Genomic DNA, 24,470 nt, shown 5'->3' on the forward strand with positions numbered 1-24,470 from the left:
TATATATATTATGCAATAATATGAGCCAAGAGGGAAGAAAAAAGAATTTCCACAGTTAACATACACACAAAATAAAAAACAAATTTAGGACTGAGACATGGGACAGCTTACCCTTCTTTGGCAGTCCTCGTCCTTTTCCAGAGCGTGACTTTCTATCGAAAAGCTTCTGCTTTGGACTGGTAGGTGTTCCTGCTCCAAGTCGAACAACATCTCCATTGTCACTGACTGAGTCACCTCTCCCAGAATCCCGGGATGAATTCTTTCTTAAACGTCTCTTTGCTTTGGCATGAAGTTGAGCTTCTGTTAAAGAAGATACTGGCCAAGTGCCATTGATTTCATTCTTTAATTCCTCTACTCCAGCATGTTCGTCATCCCCAGAAAAAAGCGAGTCACTCAGATTATCTGCTTCTATATGAAGAAAAGTGAAAATAAAAAAGGAGTTACTTTCAGTTTAACGATTAGCATGAAAAAAAAAATGAAAAAAAAAATCTTTGACAAAGACTAAAGGTCTGAAAGTCGATAGCACTTGCAGAGGCAAGACCCACTGGCCTTGCCAATGCTTTATACTTTTTTTTTTTTTTTTTTTTTTTTTTTTTTTTTTTTTTTTTTTAAATCGGTGGTGGAAGGACAGAGCGGCAGGCAACAGAGGGCCAATGTGGGTGTGGGTGGGGTTGAAAAAGCACTATGACGGAGACAGGTCCTAGGGGCAATACGAATGGGTAGGGGCAAAGCATGACATATGGGAGAGGTACACCCCTGATCCGAGGCGTAAATGTTGTGGTTCACAACCATTTCAGCGAAACCTGATTACATGAAGCTTCGCTCCTGTGTATTGCTATGTTTAGGTGGGAAGCCAGTGCTCCCTTTGAAGCACAGGACCTGGTGACAGATGAGACCACTGTACTATTCTGTGACCCTTACTTAACACGAACAGGAACTAACTCCCAGCAAGTGCAAAAGCATTATGAAAAGAAACAGTTTCTGCATGTCTGAGGACTAAAAGCCACACATTTATAAATCATACGGTTGTGTGCACTACCCCCCACAAACGCAGCGGATTGTCAGGCCGCTGGGGCCTGGTTAGCAGGGTCCCAGCAAAATTCTCAGTCAAGTCAGCATCAGTAGAAGGCAAAAAGTGGGGGGTAACTGCAACAGGGAGCCATTTCCTTACACTGGTGATCCGAAGAGACTTAGTGACGTCTCCCAATGGCATGAGATAAGGAGCCTAAACCGCCTCGACAGGGCAAAATGGATAGATACACAAAAGTGGTGACTCCCCCCAGCGCCGGTCCCGGACAACAATGCGCTTCTCTCAGCGATACAAGCATCCAGGGGAGCTCTTGAGGAGCAGATGGATGAGGTGCACTCTGAGGTGTCCTGCTCAGACAGAATCTCCGTAAGGTGGCAGAGCGTGTCACATCGGTGGAGTCTCCCATATCTGAAATGGAGGACATAGTCAGGGACCTACGGAAAGAGGTGTCAGAGATTGAAGTCATCAATAAGGATGTAATGTGGCGGCTGGAAGATGCTGAAAACCGAGCGTGACGCAATAATCTCCGCTTTGCAGAGGAACTCGAGGGGACTGACATGAATTGTTTTTTGGAGCAGTGGCTCAGGAGAGTCCTCCCACCTGAAAAGTTCTCTGCCTGCTTTGTAATAGAACGTTCCCACAGAGCGCTATGGGAGGCTCCCTCCGCCTGGTGCACCCCCTGGGCCTGTGACAGCCCGTTTTCTCAAATACCAAGACCGAGATATGATCGTAATGGAAGTCTGCAAAATGGGAGAGGTCAGGTGTGAAAATTCCAAGATCCTCGTTTTTCCCGTACTACACTAGAGAAGTTCAGAGACAACGCCGCACCTTTGACTCGGTTAAGGCCAGGCTCTGTGGTCTCCAACTCCAGTATATGCTCCTCTTCCCCGCCAAGCTAAAGGTCCTGTTTCAAAGAAAGTCATTCTTTTTTAAGTCTCCGGAGGAGGCCTGGGGATGGATTGAGGAGCGGCCCGGCTCGCCAAAGGGGGGAGTGGAGAGTCTGAGAAGGCACCCAGAGAGAAGGAAGGTGCGAGACCTAAAGACTGGTCCCTCCAATACGCAGCGGCAGGCGGAGACAAAGAATTGGCAGGGACACGCCTTGGCAGCTCCACAGATGAGCAGAAAGAGGAGCGGGCACTACTGAGTCAGAGGGGAATTGCAGCGCAGGAGTTTGGACGTGTAGTGGAAATGAAGCTGTGGACTCGCTGACGCCTGGGGGTCGACTCGACTTAGAAGGGGGTAAGGGGGTCTCCCTACCTGCTTTTGGAGGCTATTGACAATATGGAGGCGGAGAGAGAGGTCCGAGAACTAGAAGTCCGGAGGGGTAGCCGCACAAATGGAGGCCAAGGAGAAGTGGAGGGATGGTTCTGCTTCGCCCCCACCCCGTAGAAGGTCTAGGTCCCCTTAAAATTAAGGGGGTGTGAATAAGCTTTACAAGTTTGTATTGTTGGGAGGATAGGGTGGGGAGCGCTACAGACCTCTCGACTCTTGTGGGGTAGGGATATGGAGAAGTACACTCACAGGGGCCAGAGGGGTGGGAGGGGTTTTGATTAAAAGAAGGTTCTGTTCATTGTTATTGGTAAGTTGCATGGCTGACCCACAGGCACAAATAATTGAGCACTATACGATGGGCGAGACTGTTACCCTATCCCCTCATTTCAGCTCCTGGAGGACCAAATGGTCAAGGAGCTTTGTCACTGAGATTAACTACTTGAGATGGCTCCCGTGAATGAAGCCAGGGTGATGTCCCCCGAGAAAGAACAGGGCTTTAATATCCTCTCCTGGAATGTTAATGGTCTGGGAGACAAGGTTAAGAGAGGACTAGTCTCCCAATATATCAAAAGACAGAAGCCAGACATAGTGCTCCTCCAGGAAACCAATCTCAGAGGTACAAAGGAAACTAGATTCCTGCAACCTAAGACGAAGAAGGACTGCTGACCTGAAAGCCCTGCAGAGAAGACGGAGACACCAACTGCTTTGGCCCCAGCTCTACCGGCCTGTCTCCCCACTTCAAGAAAAACTGCAACAAGAACTCCCGAGGACAGCAGCTCTGCTCCAAAGAAGGAACATCTTTGCAACAAAGAAGCAACTTTTAAAGAACACACCTTTCCCGCCGGAAGCGTGAGACTTTGCACTCTGCACCCGACGCCCCCGGCTCGACTTGTGGAGAAACAACACTACAGGGAGGACTCCCCGGTGACTGCTAACCCGTGAGTAGCCAGAGTTGACCCCCCTAAACCCCCACAGCGATGCCTGCAGAGGGAATCCAGAGGCTCCCCCTGACCGCGACTGCCTGCTTCTAAGAACCCGACGCCTGGTAAGGACACTGCACCCGCAGCCCCCAGGACCTGAAGGATCCGACCTCCAGTGCAGGAGCGACCCCCAGGTGGCCCTCTCCCTTGCCCAGGTGGTGGCTACCCAGAGGAGCCCCCCCTTGCCTGCCTGCTTCGCTGAAGAGACCCCTGGGTCTCCCATTGAACTCCATTGCAAACCCGATGCCTGTTTGCACTCTGCACCCGGCTGCCCCATGCTGCTGAGGGTGTACTTTTTGTGCTGATTTGTGTCCCCCCCGGTGCCCTACAAAACCCCTCTGGTCTGCCCTCCGAAGACGTGGGTACTTACCTGAAGGCAGACTGGAACCGGGGCACCCCCTTCTCCATTGAAGCCTATGTGTTTTGGGCACCACTTTGACCTCTGCACCTGACCGGCCCTGAGCTGCTGGTGTGGTAACTTTGGGGTGGCCCTGAACCCCCAACGGTGGGCTACCATGGACCCAACTTTGAACCCTGTAGGTGGTTTACTTACCTGCAAACTAACAAACACTTACCTCCCCCAGGAACTGTTGAAAATTGCAGTGTGTCCAGTTTTAAAATAGCTTATTGCCATTTGTGTGAAAACTGTATATGCTATTTTGCTAATTCAAAGTTCCTAAAGTTCCTAAGTGAAATACCTTTCAGTTAAAAGTATTGTTTGTAAATCTTGAACCTGTGGTTCTTAAAATGTACTAAGAACATATATTTTTCTATATAAAAACCTATTGGCCTGGAATTGTCTTTGAGTGTGTGTTCCTCATTTATTGCCTGTGTGTGTACAACAAATGCTTAACACTACCCTCTGATAGGCCTACTGCTCGACCACACTACCACAAAATAGAGCATTAGAATTATCTCTTTTTGCCACTATCTTACCTCCAAGGGGAACCCTTGGACTCTGTGCATGCTATTTCTTACTTTGAAATAGTACATACAGAGCCAACTTCCTACATATACGTTATCCAGCCACCAGCCTTGAGGCAGTGTGCGGTGGTGGTTGGCTTCAGGGCGGCCAACCCCTACAACAACCCAATCCCATGGCTAGGCCCCGCGGCCAACTCCCGATAACCACCCAAACCAGCGCCGGACATGGCAGAACAGTCGGTCTCTCTTCGTATGAGAACAGGTGTGAGAGGGTGTCTCTGGGTGTGAGAATGTCTGTCTTAGTGTGAAAGTGGTTGCGGGAGGGTCTGAGTGGGTCTGCGAGTGGGTGCATGAGCGTCCGAGTGGGGATTGCGAGTGGGTATGAGAGTGGATGCATGAGTCTCTTGAGTGCATGTATGAGTGAATAAAGTAGTGTATGAATGAGGATGAATTTTTGTTTTACTTTTTGTTTTGCTTATTCCTGATTAATCTTGATTAATTGCACATGGTGAAGAAAAATCATTTTAAACCTATAATTTGACCTTTAAACACCTCTATAAACACACTCCTGTGTGCCCCCCACTCTGCCCCCTTTTGCTACTTTGCCTTTTGTTTTTCAGCCCCAGGGACCCTCACATAAAACGGTGGACACAAATTTCTGTACAGGTTGTGGCCAATTACAGAGCTTCTATTCATGCGCATTTTTGCCAATTATTTGGGACCCCAGATATAAATATTTAGATTTTCCTTAATTTTTGTAAACTACTATACGGATTAGCACCAAATAACCAAAAGCACAATCTGCGTACTGAAACCTTAGCTTTCTGCCAAATTTGGTGCAATTCCGTCCAGTGGTTCAGGCTGTAGCCTAGATCAAAGATCCTATGGGAATTAACACAGGAAACAACACACCTTTTTAGCCCCATACCCCCCTTCCTTCTTTCTCTGCCCCACTTGACGGATCACCCTTAACCTTTCCATGCGTAACAAGGGTCACCGGGGCACATTAAAAAAAAAAATAATAAAATTGTGAAGCTTCATCAAACTGTGACAAAGATATAGGCAAGTCAAAAAACTGTTTTTCTATGGAAACATGGTTCTAACTATAACTGCCTAGTGGCAACCACCACTAGGTTAAAAAAAAGAAAAAAGAAAAAAAGAAGGTTACAGGGATGTTATAGTCAGGCTTAAATTTCAAATGTACAAAACCACACAAATTCAGTTGTTAGAGTTATTTCAAGTAACTATAACTTGAGCCCTAAAGTAACTATAACTTGTGCCCCTGCACAGTTTTCTCATCAATACTGTTATGGTCAATGTTACAGTGATAGTATCAAAGATGTTTTAAAAGATATCCTGAGTGCTGAAATATCTGGGGTAATTTGCAGTGCATGGCAAGGGTGGGAGTTATAATTACCTTAGAGTACAAGTTATAGTTACTTGAAATAACTCTATTACAGCCAGGCCCTGCGGCAAACCCCCTATAACCACCCAACCCAAGCCATGCACATACTTAGTTAATATCAGTAGGTGCTTCCCGTTGAGGTTTCATTTCTGCAAAGTGAGAATTGTACCAGAATTAATCATGCCCTGTGTATTTAAGTAACATAAATACGCAGGGTGGGAATCTTTTTCAACTAAATGTCAGGGACCCGGGGGGCAGAGAGGGGAGCCTCAAGCCCCCCCGCGGACCCAGCCGGCTCCCCCCCCTCCCCACTGCAGTAGCCAGCACTGCTCCTGCAGGAGCCAACACTGCTCCCGCATGCAGGGAGAAGCTTCTCCCTGCATGCAGGAGCAGTGCTGGCAATGCAGCTCCCTGCGTGCGGGAGCAATACTTTAATCTCTATGGCAGGGAAAGCGATAAAACTCTGCTTCCAGCAGGCAAGAGCATTTTGACAGCTCCCGCTTGCTGGAAGTGGAGTGTTTGCTTCTTCTTGGCAGAACATGTTACAGCTCCTGCCAAGCAAAAGCAAACAAATATTTCCCGAGGGTGGGTACCTGAGGAGACAGCAGGAGCCGGCCCTCTTGGGGGGGGGGCATTCTCAGCACAACAGCGGAGATCACTTGCCAGTTACTCTGAAAATAGACAGAATATTCTAGATGAGGCTTCTTGCCACACTCTCTCCTCTCTACCCCCAATCTAAACAAGTCTCAACACAGCTGCTTCTCATGCTTGCCCTCTTCTCCTAACCTTCCCATCTCCCTAGATATGCCTCTCAGGTCACTCTTCTCATCCTCTATGTCTCATTCTTACAGTTTTCCTAGAATGCATCCCATCTGCACATTCTGTTCACTCCTCTCTGCCCTCGGTCTTACCATCATCCCATTCCTCCCTTCCCCTCCAATCTACAACTTTCTTGCTATCTCTACAACATTGCATCCCATCTGCACATATCTACACACTACTCTTTATTCTTCTAGAAAACCAATTTCAGTATCTATGCAGTCTCTCACCCAACTCACACTGCCTTTCTTGCTCTGTTACCCCAATTTTAACATCTCTACAGACCGCACTGTGTATCAACGCATTCTCTCTCTTCTCCTTAACATTTATATTAGCTGCCTACTTTTCCTTCCACTTATTTTAACATCTCTGCTCACTACATACCAACTTCCGCTCTTTATCTGGCTATCTCCTGACTACCCGTCACTACACATTTCCTATTCTCGAACCCCATCTTATCTTCACAGGCTGCCTCTGAATTCCTCATCCTCCCTTTTTATGCTGGTCTCACTAACTAGCCCATATTACCTCCTGAACAGAAGTTTCTCTCCTCTCCTCCAGATAACCACAACCAACACTTGGCCCCTCTTCTTTTGGATACCTTGGGTAGTTGTTTCTTATGATGTTTCATGCCATCCACCTGCCAGCTCTTAGCCGCCTCCCATGCTTCACACAAAGTGTGAAAAAATCCCTACTTGGCGGCCTTCTTGAAGCATTACAAGAGAGAATTGCTATTAAATTGCTCATTAGTGCATCACAGTGTGCAGCCTTTCTAGGACAGAGACAGGGGTACCATTACAAAATGTAACAGGAACCCGTAAAGAGGGGTCATTGACCTGAGTTAATGTGATAATTAAGCTGGAATTCCAAGTATTGAATGGAACTCATGAAGGTGCCTGTTTCTGCTTGATGAGTACATAAATTCCTGATTTTAGCATTGCAGTTTGTAATGTTTCTTTCACAATTTTAATCTTAACTGTCAAGCACTTGCAAGGTCAAGGCTGAGGTGCACTGGCAAAGCAGAGAGTTGACCCCCCAAATACTGAATATCAAGGTATGCTGATGATTAGACTTTAAGATTAATGTGTAATTTTGTTTCTGGAATAAGTGAATGAATTGAAAGTAATTTGTGCAATACTATTTCCTTCTCAAGGCTGGATTAGCTAGGTTTGAGAATGCATTGCAGTGGAATTTTAAGAGTCAATTTCGTTGGTGGCACTAGATGACATCAACTTCCTTAAGCCTATTATAGAATTTAACTCTTTCCAAATTAAATATAGAAAATATGCTCCAAGGTCCCCAGTTTCGTAACAGAGCACTCCACCCCAGAGAGCTTGGTGGTCCAAGCCTCCCACTCCCAAATAAACCCGGGCACGTTTCCCCCCCCCCTTTCACTCCACCAGATAGGAAATCCAAAAGGCTGGAGACCTTTGGCAATACGATGTTCTCTTCTGCCACCCTAGGACTGCAGTCGGTGTACACTGCGTGCCTTTTGGGGCTGATACAGCTACACTGTGTGGGACTATTTTGAGCAGGTGCTGCTCATGGTCTTGGAGGAGACTTGAGCCACAATCTCCAAAGCTATTGGGAGAGATGCAGCAAAGTTCACCATTACACGAGGGCGAAAACAACGGACTTGCTACTCAAAGTGATTGCATCATCAGTAGCACTCAGATGCCACATCTGGTTGAGAACCATTGGCGTTTTAGGAAATATCCAATCTGCCCTCAAGGACATGTCCTTTTATGGTTCTTGCCTTTTTATTGAAAGGCAGGCTCGGCGCTGTAGCGCTTTAAATACATCAGGGATATGGGCAGATCTTTGGGCCTATCCATGGCTCCCAGGCAACCACGTCTGCCTTTCTCCCCTTCTGTGGCTACTGTAGGGGATACCTTCTGTATCCTTTACCCCACAGCCACCCAGCTTCCTAGCCTTTTTCTGCCAGAGGGCCCTGTTCCCACAAAGCACATAGGACAACCAACTAGAGGTTGACCCAGTCCACCACCTCCCTTGCAGCGATTTACAAAGCATTGGTACAACCTTGAGGAAGATCAATAAAGGTAATTTAAAAAGAGCTAAAAGTATACATACCTATGGAATTATTTGTAATCTGATTTTCTATTTCCATTGTTAGAGAAATAGAAGTATGCTCAGGATTTGGTCCACGCCTTTGAAGTCTGCAAAAAAGATAGAATTCAAATTAAATCTACAATTCACAAAGGCAGCACAATTATATACTACAAATGTATCATCGGAGTGGGGGCCTTAAGCAATAGTATATATGCACTATTACTAAAAAGTTCACCATTCAACTTACTACCTAAGCATTTTCAGGGATTTAATGGCAAAGTGGGACCCTAAAATGGTACACACAAAAAAAAAAAAAAAACTGGCCTTACACATGGAATGCCTGAACCTGTATAATCTGCTCTGTGGTAGGAGGTCTTTGCTTCACTTTGCCAAATGCCTACAAGGTGAAACTCCGGTTCCTACCGATGGATGGACCTTCATTCATTTGTAGCCTCACTTTAGGACACATTCAATCTTCTTATGTGTTAACTTTCTTGTGAAGGCAATCAAAGCAGAGCTAGTCATTTGCTCTTGACAGGAGGTTGCACTATATCCCTCAATAAATTACAGGGTGTCCAACACAAATAGTAGGCCCCCAAACATATAATAAAATACTTACCTGTAGCTACAGTTCTGAAACATTTGTCATCTTCTATAGAAGCAAACACTGCAATCATTCCCCATTGTCCAGTTAGCAGCCCCACAGTACTTAACAACATCAGTATTTAACATTAAAACTCTTGATAGTCTCAATCGAATTTGTTGTACCACTTTATTGCCACATAATGGCGGAGGGGGGAGGAGGGGGTGATCCCAAACACACACAACGTGAAAATGATGAATGTTCTTCAATCTCTATTCCCCTAGAGGCCACAATAGCTACGTTTTGAAGGCACAAGTTTGATTCGGGTGAAGAGAAAAAAACGAGGGATGGGGTAGGTCAGGATTGAATACCCAATGACCACTAGTGAAGAGAAGAAGACATCAAAAATATTCTAAGAGGGAGGGAGATGACTGGAATTTTGGGGGTGGGGGGGGGAGGGGTGGGGGGGGGGGGGGACAGTAGTCAGGCCATATATAATCGACTTCCATCCGAGTAGGCCTGATCCCTGTCATTGTGTGTTAAGTGAAGTATGATGGGTATGTCAATTCTCAGAATTCATCAGAGAGATAACGAATACAAAGCCCCCATGTCTTGTCAAATAGTGGCAGTGAGTGCGTCGCCACCACCATCAGCTTCTCGAACCCCAATAGGTCCCACAGTTTTTGGAGCCAGTCTGTAAAGGTTGGGATAGATTCCGAGCAGCCACCAGCATCAGCATGATGGTGCAGCCTTTAAAAGGAAATGGTACTGCGTTCGGGATTCTCAGGAAAACGTAACTTGGGAATCTGGGAATGTATGATATGCCATCTATCCAGGCTAGTACTGTCTGACCAACCCCCTTAAAAAGAAAAAGAAAAAAAAAACAAAAAAAAAAAAAACACGCACACACCTATTTTAGGACACTGCCACACAATAGGGGTAAGAATACTGGTCTGTCCGCCGTCAATATGCGCGGACTCCACCCAGTTTCCAGCGTGCAATCCTTGCTGGAGTGCAGTACCAGTAGTGGGCTATCCTGAGGAACATTTCCTTACAAGACGTGCTATGCACTAAGGTGGGCACAATGGAGTATGTCACGCCATTCTCTATCCGTAAAAGTGTGTTTGCGTTCCGTCTCCCACCTATATCATGCAGGTGTTTTGGGCAGCTTTGGTGGAGTGACAAAGAAGGCATATATGTCAGAAAGGAGACGTTTATTGGAGGTGCGATTGAGAAGCCACTTCTGAAACTGATAAAGGGGTCTACTGGTGTGGGGACTAATTGAGGGCAGGGACACCAGGTGTTGGACAGATATGCATTGCCAGAGGGCCGTTAGTGTTAGGCCATAGTCTGACTGAAGTTGGGAGAATTCCATAAGGCCATCAGCGTCAAAAAAGGTTGCCTACTCTCTTACAATTAGCCTCTTGCCATGTACTATAGGAGGGGCAAGTCAGTGCAGGCAGAAAGTCTGGGTTCCCTATTATTGGGGTCTGGGAAGGGATAGGAGTGGACAGACCTTTCTGTGTTTGTACCCTGTCCCACACCCCCACAGTGGCTCACAGTATGGGGGAGATGAACGGGTTACTTACCTTCGGTAACGCCTTTTCTGGTGGATACACTAGCTACCTGTGGATTCCTCACTCATTGAATATTCCCCCATGCGCCAGCATCCAACGGAAATTTTCTCCCAGCTTCTGCACGTCGACGAGGAGGTCATAATTGCCCGGCTCCCACACAGTGCCGTCTTACATCATACGGGCAATAAGAGGTCCTCGCCGGGGTGCTGACGTCAGTACCAACATTTTTTTACGTGCCTTTGAGGCGCACAGGCAAATACTAACAAAATATATACATTTGAAACGAACACATCAAATAAAATCTTATACCATAACATTTAATGAAATCAAATAGAAAAAACATTTGTATAAATATGCAAAAATATATACATATAAATTATATACAAATATACCATAACAAAAATATATACATATATAGAATATAGAATAGCACGTTCACCGAGAAGCCCAGATCGAACAACAACTGGGTTGTCGACTGCAGGTGACGCAGCACGAGCTCCGGAGACTTGGCTTTGATCAACCAATCGTCTAGGTAAGGAAATACCGCTATCCCCTTCCTTCTGAGCTCTGCTGCAACCACCGCCATCACCTTCGTGAAGACTCGAGGTGCTGAAGTAAGACCAAACGGAAGGACCGCAAACTGATAGTGTTGAGATCCCACCACAAACCGGAGATACTTCCTGTGCGACTTGACTATCGGGATATGAAAGTAAGCATCCTGCAAGTCGACAGACACCATCCAATCTCCTTCGTTCAACGCCAAAAGCACCTGAGCTAGGGTCAGCATCTTGAACTTTTCCTGTTTGAGGAACCAATTCAAAATCCTCAGGTCCAGGATTGGTCTCAACCGACCATCCTTTTTGGGGATCAGGAAATATCTTGAATAACAACCCTGACCCCTCTCCTGCTCTGGAACCAACTCCACTGCAACCTTTGAAAGGAGGACCAGAACCTCCTGTTCTAGTAACAGGAGATATTCTTCCTAACAGAAGGATGGACGGGGCGGGATGGGGGGGGGGGGGGGGGGGGAGAACTCCCGAAAGGGAAGGGCAAAGCCTTTCCCCACAATACTGGTGACCCAGGAGTCCAATGTTATTGCCTCCCACATGTGGAGAAAGTTCATTAACCTTCCCCCTACAGGAGTGGTATGCAAAGGAATTGGTGGATGACTAAGGCTGCTTCCCATTCTACACCCCTCCAGAGGAAAAGGAAGAGGCAGAGTGCTGCTGGGTGGCCCCTCTGGTTCGAACCCCACCCCTCCCCCTGTAAGATCTATAGGGGAGGGCAGTGGTGGCTTGTTGTTGAAACCTGCCCCGAAAGGAGGAGCCACGACCAAACCCCCTAAATCTTCTGAACAATCGTGAAGAAACAGAAGAGGAGGCCTGCAGCCTAAAGATTTTGCTGTGGCTCTACTTTCTTTAAATCTTTCAAGGGCAGAGTCCGCCTTGGACCCAAAAAGTTTATCCCCATCAAAGAGTAGATTCAGCAGGGCTGATTGAACATCTGATGAAAACCCTGAAGAACAAAGCCAGGCCTGTCTCCTCGTAGCGACAGTGGTGCCCATAGCCCTGGCCACAGAATCAGTTGTGTCCAGCCCTGACTGTATTACTTGGGTCGTCGCAGCCTGAGCATCGGACACAAGGCCCAACACCTCCTGAGGCAATTCAGAATGAGATTACTTGATCTCCTCCATAAGGGCGTAGATGTATCTGGCCAAGATACATGTGGAATTCGTGGAGTTAAGGGCCATACTACAAGAAGAAAATGTATTTTTGAAGACTAGTCTATCTTTTTAGAGTCTCTGTCCGAAGGCACACCCGGAAAAGAACATGGAGCAGTACGTGATGAACACGAAGAATGCACAACCAAGCTTTCTGGAGTCGGGTGCCTCAACAAAAAGCTTGGATCCGCAGGAGCCACACGGTATCTGCGCGCCACTGTCCTGTTAACAGCCGTAGATGTAACTGGCTTTTTCCAAATCTCCATAATTGGATCAAGAAGAACCTCATTAAAAGGCAAAAGTGGCTCTGCAACTGCCGAAGCCGGATGTAGTACTTCCGTCAGTATGTTGGGTTTTGCCTCAGCCACTGGGAGGGGAAGGTCCAAAAAGTCAGCTGCTTTCCTTAAAACAGAGTGGAAAGAAGCAGCTTCCTCTGTATATTCCCCAGGAGATGTCAAATCCCACTCTGGGGAAGTGTCCAAGCCACTTGCAGTGTCCAAACCGTGAAGATCTACAAGAGGCTCCTCAATCTCACCCTCCTCCAAGGCCTGCTTGTTATATTCCTGTTCCTCAAGGAGGCGAAGAGCTAGCCTCCTAGAATGAAGCCTGGCCTCGATTCTTGGCGTCGACAAGGCGTCTGCCGACGTCTGTGACCTCGCCTGACGCTGATCCTCTGATCCATCCGACGCCGGATCCATCGGCGCCGTGGGCTTTTTCAGCGCCGACCGAGGCAGAGGATGAGATGGCGAAGAGCTCTCCGGCGCCGGGACAGCAGTCCTCATCGGAGTCGCAGGTCACGTAGGCGACGCCAAAAGAACCAGCGCCGAGCCAGCACCTCCCATTGGAAGGAAGGGCATGAAAGGTGACGGTCGTAAAGGAGCCGGAGCACCAATATTAAAGGCCAATGGCTCCGAAGGACTAGCCGGACCACCACCTGGAGCCATCTGTTGAAAAATGGCAAACATTGCATTTAGAAATGCAGAACTATCAGCACCTGGCGCTGGGAATGATGGATACTGCGGAGCCTGTGCTTGAGGTGATAACGGCGCCAGCCCCGGCATCTCTGAAGCAGGTGAAAACTCTGGTTTCTGTTGAGGTACGACCTCGAAGACAGATGGAGGAGTCGTCGGGGAAGCGGGAGGCGACTGCGGCTGAGGAGTGATGGTGGGACTAACCTCCCATGTCTTAGGGCGCCGAACCGAAGGCGACCTCGAGCGTGAACGCTCTCTACTCAAACGGCATCGAGAATCAGGACGGCACCGGGAGTCACGGTGGCGCCGATGAGATTTGGGCAAGGACAATCAGCGCCAATGCCACTTCTCTTTCTTTTTGGACTTCGCCAAAAACAGCTTAGCCTCCCGTTCCTTCAACGCCTTAGGATTCATGTGTTGACAGGACTCACATTTCTCCACTTCATGGTCGGAGCTCAGACACCACACGCAATCCACATGTGGGTCTGTCACCGACATCTTGCCTCTGCACTCTTTACAAGGCTTAAAGCCCAACTTTCGCTGTGACATCTTGAAAGAAATAGTAACTGTAACTACGCAGTGCAGAAACAGTTGCTCTCTCGAAGAATAACCGTCGCTTGAAGGCACGGAAAAAAGGGAACTGACGTCAGCACGCCGGCGAGGACCTCTTATTGCCCGTATGACGTCAGACGGCGTCGCGTGGGAGCCAGGCAATTATGACGTCCTCGTCGACGTGCAGAAGCTAGGAGCACGGGGGAATATTCAATGAGTGAGGAATCCACAGGTAGTTGTATCCATCAGCAGTATACTCCAGATGGTCGATGTGCTTTTGGTAACCACTGCACCTTCCAAATGTGCACGCCTGACACTGCTTGGTCAATAGAGCACCAATGTTTCAGTGCTTGGGCAGGACCATTCCACAATGTAGCGCCATAGTACGGCAGAATAGCTAAATAGGTGTCCCCCCACTTCCCCAGCTCTCCATCCGCCTGAGGTGTATAAGCCTGTACATTTGGCATCCTTGCTTTATTTCCGTCCCGAAGGAACTACCATAGAAGACCCTGTAACTTATCTAGCATCTGTGGGGCAGGTTGGAGCAGCAATGTCTGCATGACATATAATACTTTTGGTAAAATCGTCACATTGACTGCTGCCAGATGGCCCAGCCAAGAGAGGCCATATCCCTTCTGCTTAGACAGGTCTGAACCTGCAATTGACATGAGCGCAGCATAATTGAGTGCTGCCACAGATGCAGGGGTGGAGTATATCTGCAGCCCAAGAGTCTCACCCCCTGCTTGAGTCGGATGAATGGGAAAACATCATCCAGTGAGGTTCTGTTAGCTCAGGTCCAAGATGGATGACTTTTAAAGATTAGTTTTAACTGCTACGGTGCGTTGGACGAGGTGATCTCGTCCAAGGCACCGGTTCCTAGGTGCGTTGGACGAGATCACCTCGTCCTGCACCCGGGACCATGGGCTCAACACCCACGGTTGTGGATGGAAGGGGAGGCCCTTCCCCTTCCACCCCCAACCCCCCGTGACATCATCGCGCGTTGACAATCACAGAGTGCCTCCTCCCAAAATGCAAAGCATTTCTCTTTCGATCACGTGGGGGAGGACCAGAGAGGCTTCAAAGGGAAGGAAAGGAATTTCCTTCCCTTTGAAGTCTCTCTGAGTATTTCAAAAGCTGGATTACAAAGCAATCCGGCTTTTGAAACCCCCACTAGACACCAGGGATTTTGTTTGTTTTTAGAAATTGGCATAAGGGAGCGACCCCTTGGGCAAGGGTCGCTCCCGGGGGAGAGGGCATTTTTTGGAAGGCCAAACCTCTAGGCACCAGGGATCTTTTTTTTTTTTTTTGGAGGTGGGGAGCGACCCCTTAGGCAAAGGCCGCTCCCCTAAGGAGCAAATTCTATTTAGGCCATTTCTGCCCCCCCCTTGGGAGCAGATTGGCCTATTTTTATGAGGCCAATCTGCCCCCAAGGGGGACAGAAACCACTAGACACCAGGGACTTTTTTTTTTTTTTTTTTTTAACAGGGATTTCACCCAAGGTGAGCGACCCCTTAGGCAAGGGTCGCTCCCCTGGGGGGCAGATCAGCCTATTTTAATTAGGCCGATCTGCCCCCAAGGAGGGCAGAAACCACTAGGAACAGGGTTTTTTTTTTTTTTTTTTTAAACAGATGGGGAGCAACCCCTTGTTATGTGTTATGTTATTGAGACTTCTATAGCGCCAGCTACCCGGAGGCCTCGTAGCGCTGATCAGCCCAGTTTTTTTAGCGATGGCGAGCGACCCATTAGGCAAGGGTCGCTCCCCTGGGAGGCAAATTTTATTTAGACCATTTCTGCCCCCCCTTGGGGGCAGATCGGCTGATTTTAGGTCAATCTGCCCCCAAGGGGGCAGAAACCACTAGGCACTGGGGATTTTTTTTTTCCCCTCAAATGTCACGCAGGGGGGGGCGACCCCGTAGGCATGCCATTTTCAGGGGAAAAAACCACAAGCCTTCTTCTGCAGCCCCTTTTTCCATTTACTTGAAAAAAAACGAATTTTCACTGTATTTTGGCTAATTTCTTGGCCTCCTTCAGGGGAACCCACGAAGTATGGGTACCTCTAGAATCCCTAGGATGTTGGAAAAAAAGGACGCAAATTTGGCTTGGCTAGCTTATGTGGAAAAAATGTTATGAGGGCCTAAGTGCGAACTGCCCCAAATAGCCAAAAAAAGGCCTGGCACAGGAGGGGGAAAAGGCCTGGCAGAGAAGGGGTTAAAGCATGAGACTTCCCCAAAGGTTACAAATTCCCTAATAACGCCGGCAGAGACGCCTGCGATGCCGATAAAGGAAGCAGGACATCAGCCGTGTAAAGTGCAAGTTTATGTGGCCTGCCCCCCATGGTAATGCCAGAAATTTGCAGATGACTATATATCTATTCAGCTAAAGGCTCCAGGTGCAAGGCAAACAACAAGGGTGCTGGGGCAGTCCTGTTGTGTGCCCCTAGCAATAGAAAATGGCTATAGCAGGAGTCTGTTAACTAGTACCATCTCCTTTGGTGATGCGTAGCCGCTTTGAAGCACCTGCAAAACCACTGGCCCAAACCATAACAGGCCAACACTGCACAAAGGTATGGCCAGTGGACTCTGTCAAATGCCTTCTCCGCGTCAATGGACAGAAGGAGGGTAGGTACGCGGGAGTGTTGCGTTTTGTTCAGAAGGTGTCAGAGGCGCTTGATGTTGCCGCTACTATTCCTTTCAGGGATAAACCCAGTCTGGTCATGGATCGACTAGCCCCTAGCAGGTAGGGAGCTAGCCTGGTGGCCAGTATACCCGTAAATATCTTTGCGTCCATATTTAATAGTGATGTGGGGTGGTATGAGGAGCAATACTTGGTGCCCTTCCCCAGTTTGGGAATAACTGCGATCATTGAAAGTTGCATCGTGGAAGGGAGCAGTTTGCACTAAAATCAATGTACAACATTGTCAATATGGGGGCTAGGAGTGCCCCAAAATCTTCATAAAACTCTACACTGTCCCAGCAAGGCCATGGGGGTTATATTGTTATCTAAACTGGCAACATTTGAAAGTGGGACACAAAGGAGGGAGACCAAGTCCAAAATTGCCTCAATACTGTTAGCACAGAGTTTTTTCCGTGGAATATAAGCTAGCATAAAAGGATTCGAACTCTTTAGTGATCTGTTCCTTTTGGTGGGTCAGTGAACTGTTGACCATCCTCAACCCTTTGCTTGTAAGCTAAGGCAGTGAGCCAAAAGGCATCCCACTCTGTTCCATTCCATGTAATATTTTTGCTTTACCGGCAACAGGACATACTCTGCCCTGTCCACATCTATGGCACTCAATTGCTTACACGCCATGTTGAGTTGCCGCTGAATTGCCAGTGAGCCAGTGTTATTATACATAAACTCCCTGACCGTGGTCTCTAGCTGTGCACATTTGTTAACACTGTCTGCATAAAGGTGCGCTGCGACAGCAATAAACTGATCCTTATCACTGCCTTCAGGGTATCCCACAGTAGTGTGGTAGATGCAGTTGGTGTGTCATTTGTGGCCAGAAAGGTCTCCATCGTAGTCTTCTGTGAGTGTACTGTGATAGATGATGAGCTTAGCGCTAAAGCGTCAAGATCTTGGGGACGAAGGTTGGTCTGAAAGGGAAGCTACCCTAACCTATGGTAGATGTTGCATCAGTGATAAGCAGGTAGGTGAGGAAAAAAAAAAAGTCTGTGGGTTTACGTTTGGTGTGCTGCAGAGAAAAAGGTGTAATATCTAGCTGTCGGAAGTGTCTGTCGCCAGATGTCCGTCAGCCTCACCTCTGCAGCCATCGTCAAAAGGATAGGGACAGTGCACCAGTTTGCCCAGGTCTCTGGAATTATCTGCCTAATTTAGGGTCCAGGACAATGTTAAAGTCTCCACTTAACATTAATATCCATATCTGGTGCAGTAAGAACTCGACCCAGGAGTTTCGGAGGAAGAATTTCTGGTGGTCATTAGGACCATAAAGATTGGCTAATGTAACCTATCTTCCCTTATGTTAATTTGTAGTGAGAGGAGTCTCTCAGGTATCTCAGTATGTGTTTGTATCACTCTCCCCAGCAAGTGCATTGCCAATAGTATTGTCACCACAGCCCTTTTCCTAGGTCCAGACGAGAGATATTGGCGGTCAAACCATCGGGATCGCAGGCACTTCCCTGAGCACATATGTTTCCTGTATGAGGCAAATGTCGCATTTGGCCTCTCTAATAAGAGAGAGGAGGGCCAACCTTTTCACGGGGGCGTTAAGACCTCTAACATTAATACTAATTATGTTAGCCAATAACTTTGTGTTAGGGAGGAACTAGTGCATGGCATCTCAACCTCTGCATAGACAAGGGGCCTAAGGTAAGATGCCAATGTCTGTTTGTGAAGAGTACAAGCACACTTAAGTCGTCACAGGGAGGGGGAGGGGGACAAAGAATAGAAAAACAAAGAGGCTCCCCGCCTGGGAACACACACAATCAAACTCGAGGGGTCCATGTCGCCGGGCCGAGTTCTCTCCATCACCAAATTTTGGGGGGGGAAACTCAGCTGGAAAAAGTGTAATTTACAGCAGAAGGGCTGCCCTCTAGAGCAGTGTTGCCCAACCCCCGGGCCGCGGACCGGTGCCGGTCAGTGGATCAATCGGCACCGGGCCGCCCGAGGAACTTCAACTTCATTTCACTGTGGCGGGCGGCCGAGGCGCAGAGCATTGCGCCCTCCCAAGCGGGCCACGGAAAAATTACCAAACATTTACCGGTCCGCGGAGATAAAAAGGTTGGACAACACTGCTCTAGAGCACAAGACCACCAGCAGGGGAGGGTAGCAAATCTCCACAGTAAGGTGCACTTGTTGCAGGTGAACTTTTGTAAAGTATTTCTGAAGTGCGAATACATCAGTGATCACTTTCTGCCTCTAAAGCACTGCCATGGCACTGCAGTCGGCAGATCAGTGCAGCCCTTTCTTTGTGACTCTCTGCATCCAATGGTTTGCGCAGTTTCCCTTTCTTTGGGCGAGCCAAGCAGTGTGCGCCAACAGCAAAGGAAGACACATTCCCCATTGGCAGCGGAGACAAGGGGTCCCCAGAGAAGGGCGGCAGATCTGTCATCAACGGGTCTCCTTCAGGGTGCAGACACTCTGTCTCATTATTCCATACAAATTGGAGGCGAAAGGGGTATCCCAGTCTATATCTGATCCCTTTCTTGCAGAGGAAGCCCATCAGAGGCGGAGGGACCGATGGCGCTGTATCATCTGATGAAAAGTCTTGATACAACCCTATTTTGAGACCTTCAAATTCCATAGTAGTTTTATCACGTACTGCACACAGTATGGTCTCTTCATGTCTATCATGGTGCAGACAATTAAGAATATCCTGTGCCTGGCCAGGGGAGCCAGCGGGACGGCCTTCCCTCTAAATCCTCTCGAGAACTATATTGTGATCCTTATGTTTTGGGGCCACATGGTGAAAGACGGACACCAAAGTCCTCCAAACTCCCCTGCAGACGGACCCATTTAATACAGATGTTTAAGCGTCAAGACCGGTTATCCAAATCCTCCCCGTGATAATGCAGTTTCAAATTCCCATCTCTCAATTCAAGTAGTTCGACAGTGATTATCTACTTCCTCTTTTCACAGGAGTCATGTGTTTGTTCAAGTGAGTCTACTGGCTGGCCTAAGTCACCAATTGTCTCTTTTGAGATCTTTTACTTCTGATGCTATTTCTTGTTTAAGGGTTGCAAGTTCCTCCCAGAGGACCCCAAAAAGTTGGTCCAGAAAAGATTGTGTTACTGGGACAGCATCCCCCACCGATGCAGCTGCTTCATCTGCGCTACCCAGGCCAATGGAATTGTCCGAGTTGGGCTTGAGGCAGCTCTCCTTTATCCAAGCAGCGATGGCTTCCATCCTGTTGTGGAAATTCTTCTTGGTAGGTGTCAGTTTTTCGGTCAGTGCGATGTTCAGTCCGTGGCTTCCGGCGATGGATGCGAGCAGGGCCATGTAGGTGTTGAAGAGTATAGGGCTCAGGATGAAGCCCTGGGATACTCTTTAGCTGATCTCCTTAGGTTCGGACAGGCATTGCGGGCGTCTGACTTTCTGTGTTCTGTTGGTCAGGAAGGAGCATATCCACAGTAGAGGCTTGTCATGAATGCGGATGCGTGGAGTCTGTAGCAGAGGGTGAAATGGGAGACCATGTTAAAGGCGGCCAACAGGTCCAGTAGGATGAGGGGGCTGCTGTTTGGCCACAGTTGAGGAGCAAGGGGATGTCATCTGCGGTGGCGAGGAGGGCAGTCTCCATGCTGTGGTTGCTCCTGAAAGCTGATTGGGAGATGTCCAGGATGTTGTTATCCTCAATGTGTTTGTGGAGCTGTGCACTGATGGCCTTTTCGATGACCTTGGCTGGGAAAGGCAGCCGAGAGATGAGGCAGTAGTTCTTGAGATCCAGGGGGTTGGCTGTGGGTTTCTTCAAGATCTCACTGTGCTTCCGGTCCTCAGGCAGGTAGCCATTTCTTTGGAACAGTTGAGTGTTGCAGAGCTCAGATGCGATGGAGGTGTTGGCTTTGTTAAAAATGTGGTGGGGACAGGATCAGTAGAGGCTCCGGAGTTGATGCTGCTCATGATGGAGCGGGGTCCATGGTGAAGTGGGGGGGGTCCAGCAGTGCATGATCTGTGAAGGTTCGGAGGATCCAGGCTGGAGGGTTGTTGGTGCATAGTTTGTTCTTGCATAGCTCAGAACTCAGTCCCAGCAGAATCTAAGTTGTATCCAGCAATTGAGAAAAACAGAAACCATTGGGTTGCTTTGCAATTGACTGTGTTAATACTTAGTCACATTCTACGGTCCCACACATACTGAACATCTCGGAATTATGTAACACCTAACCAACTAGGTATCCACTGACGCAGTGCTGCCAGATGGCACAGTTCAAAATCTAAGCACGTAGTCATCATCTACTGCGGGAATGTGAGTTTGCGTAGGATTACTTACGGGTATACTCTTAAAGAAAGGTTAGCAATTACATTATATCATCAAACAATATTGAGATTGACATGGATGTTAATGAAAACAGAATAAAATAATTTCAGAGATGCCGGTTGTTGAAAGGCATAAACACTTCAAAAATAATTTTTCCAGGGTTTAATTTAAAATGAGAAAAAAAATAAAAATAAGAGGATTTGAGCGCTTTTGTAACTTTTTCGTTCCACAAAAAGTACAAAGACAAATTTGTGTCAAATTTCAAAAGTTTTAAAAACGTATCCAATTTTTATGGATTTCCCTAGAGAGAACTGGGAAATTAAAGATACACAAAAAAGTGCTGAGCAAGAGTGCACATTTTTTTGCAACAAAAAAAAAATGCCATTAAGTTTGGTGTGCTAAGTAGCCCTGATATCAGCTTTCAGGAACAAGCATAGCTGAAGGGAAAAAACAAACAAACAATATTTAGCATTTTTCTTAATGTTCATCGATGTAGCCTATTTTTTGTGGTTTGTATCTACGTGCAGGTGAAACACGTGGGTATACCCAAACATTATACAATTTTGAAAAGTAAATGAAATTTCAAATACAGCAAAGGGTATTTCTGTAGATTGCTCATGGTTTTTCCTACAAAACTAACTGTTGGACTAAAAAAAAAAATATACAAATATAGAAATATGTGAAAAAGCTTGTATATATGTCTTTATCCCCTCAATGGCTGATTTACTAAAATGACATACTTTTACGTCTGTCAGACCCTTTTAGTCAAAGGGATCTATAGTATTTCAGGTTGTCCAAAACAAATGTGATAACCAGAGCCAAAAACAGAGCTTCAGCTTATAATGCTATTTAATTGTGTAATATTCATGTAGGAATTTAGAATTAAATTCCAATACGTATGTATTTCTAATATGTGGCAAAATGATTGACTCAGAGGGCATGTTACAAAATAATGTTTATTTACAGAAAGGCTTTAATTTACGAGCCAAAAAGGGGGACACATTCAATTGATAATAACATATTTTCTACTATTCTGTGCTAAAAAAACATTTGGCATTGCTTCTCGCACAGATCAAACACTTTGCTAAATATAAACAATGGACTAAACATATAATCTTGTGAACCAGTCTAGAGTAAATGCTTCTGGACTTAATACATCCATATCAATCCAGATCTTTGAATGACAGACATACACAACAATTAACCCCTTCGCTGCCAGGCATTTTCCCCTGCTGTGCCGAGCCTTTTTTGGGCTATTTGGGGCAGTTTGCGCTTAGGCCCTCATAACTTTTTATCCACATAAGCTATCCACTCCAAATTTGCGTCCTTTTTCCCCCCCAAACAATCTAGGGATTCTAGACATACCCAGAGTTTGTGGGTTTCCCTGGAGGAGACCAAGATATTAGCCAAAATACAGTGTCAATTTAGTTTAATAAAAAAAAAAAAGAAAAGAAAATGGGAAAAAAGGGCTGCAGAAGAAGGCTTGTGTTTTTTCCCCTGAAAGTTGCATCAAAAGGTTTGCGGTGCTAAAATCGCCATCTTCCCAGCTTTCAGGAACAGGCAGACTTTAATCAGAAAACCACATTTTCAACACAATTTTGGCATTTTACTGGAATACACCCCATTTAAATCATTTTTTGTGCTCTCAGCCTCCTTCCAGTTAGTGACAGAAATGGGTGTGAAATCAATGCTGGATCCCAGACAGCTAAACATTTCTGAAAAGTAGACACAATTCTGAATTCAGCAAGGGGTAATTTGTGTAGATCCTACAAGTGTTTCCTACAGAACATAACAGCTGAAATAAATAAAAAAATTGAAATTGAGGTAAAAAAAAACAGCAATTTTTCTCCACATTTGACTCTATAACTTTTTCCTGCGATGTAATATGTCCAAAAGCAATATAACATTACGTCTGCTAGACTCTTCTGGTTGCGGAGATATATAGGGCTTGTAGGTTCATCAAGAACTCTAGGTACCCAGAGCCAATAAAGGAGATGCACCTTGCAACGGGTTTTAATTGTATACTGGGCATAAAGCAATTAATTTGATGAAATATAAAAAGTGAGAAATAGGTATCAAGAAAACCTTTGTATTGCCAAAATGAGTACAAGAGAAGGTGTTGAGAAGCAGTGGTTTTTGCACATCTCTGAATTCCGGGGTGACCATACTAGCATGTGAATTACAGGGCATTTCTCAAATAGATGTCTTTTTTACACACTTACATTTGGAAGGAAAATATGTAGAGAAAGACAAGGGGCAATTACACTTGTTTTGCTATTCTGTGTTCCCCTAAGTCTCCTGATAAAAATGGTACCTCACTTGCCTGGGTAGGCCTAAGGCTCGCGACAGGAAACACAACATGGACACATCACATTTTTACAATGAAATCTGACATGTTTTTGGGAAAGTGTCTAGCTGTAGATTTTGGCCTCTAACTCAGCCAGCACCTAAGGAGACCTACCAAACCTGCCCATTTTTTTTTTTTTTAAAACAAGACACCCAGGGGAATCCTAGATGGGGTGACTTGTGGGGCTCTGACCAGGTTCTGTTACCCAGAATCCTTTGCATACCTCAAAATTTGGCCCAAAAAAGAAAACAAAGAAAATCATTTTGGTGACAGAAAGTTTTGGAATCTGAGGGGAGCCACAAATTTCCTTCCACCCGGCGTTCGCCCAAGTCTCCCGATAAAAATGGTACCTCACTTGTGTGGATAGTCCTAGCGCCCGCGACAAGAAACGCCCCAAAACACAATGTGGAAGCATTAAATTTTCGCAAAGAAAACAGACCTGTTTTTTTGCAAAGTGCCTAGCTGTGGATTTTGGCCTCTAGATCAGCTGGCACCTCGGGAAACCTACCAAACCTGCGCATTTTGGAAAAGTAGACGACTAGGGGAATCCAAGATGGGGTGACTTGTGGGACTCTCAACAGGTTCTGTTACCCAGAATCCTTTGCAAACCTCAAAATTTGGCTTAAAAAAAAAAAAAAAAAACTTTTTCCTCACATTTCGGTGACAGAAAGTTCCTGGAATCTGAGAGGAGCTACAAATGTCCCCCAAGTCCCCCGATAAAAATGGTACCTCACTTTTGTGGGTAGGCCTACTGCTCGTGAAAGGAAATGCCCCAAAACACTATCTGGACACATCAAAATGATCATATACAAAACGACCTGTTTTTGAGGTGGAGGGGGGGGGGGGAGGGGGGGGGAGGGGGGGGGGAGGGCATTTCTAAAAACTAGACACCCGGGGGAGTCCAGGGAGGTGTGACTTGCGTAGACCCCCTCCGTGTTTTCTTACCCAGAATCCTCATCAAACCTCAAATTTAGCACACACACACACAAAAAAAAACAAAAAACAAATCCCCACATTTCTGTGTGGGATCACCGCACCAGGACAAATTTCATACCACCCAACGTTTCCCTCAGTCTCCCAGTAAAAAGGATATCTCACTTGTGTAGGTGGGCCAAGTGCTTGTAACAGGGAAAAGCCAAAAACATGTTGAAATTGAGGGGGAACCAAAGCCGGTCCAAAAGGGCAGTTGGAAAAAAAAAAAATTTTTAGGCTGACAAGTGCTGCAGAATTTTAATCGGTATAGATGAGACAATGCGGGGTGGTATGAATTTTGTGGATTACTGCAGATT

At 46.7% G+C, this 24,470-nt stretch overlaps 1 protein-coding gene across 1 annotated transcript in view; it reads right to left on the bottom strand.

The window, feature by feature from the left end:
* Positions 1-24,470, bottom strand: part of PDCD4 (programmed cell death 4) — a 241,564-nt gene that overhangs the window by 212,498 nt on the left and 4,596 nt on the right. Inside the window, exons 2-3 of the mRNA XM_069239401.1 lie at positions 8,522-8,607; positions 112-408 (exon numbers count right to left, since the gene is read on the bottom strand). Of these exons, the coding sequence (XP_069095502.1) occupies positions 112-408; positions 8,522-8,558 (334 nt within the window). The 5' untranslated portion in view covers positions 8,559-8,607. The remainder of the gene's footprint in view (positions 1-111; positions 409-8,521; positions 8,608-24,470) is intronic.

This window comes from Pleurodeles waltl, chromosome 6, assembly GCF_031143425.1.
Source record: "Pleurodeles waltl isolate 20211129_DDA chromosome 6, aPleWal1.hap1.20221129, whole genome shotgun sequence".
Classification (NCBI taxonomy): domain Eukaryota; kingdom Metazoa; phylum Chordata; class Amphibia; order Caudata; family Salamandridae; genus Pleurodeles; species Pleurodeles waltl.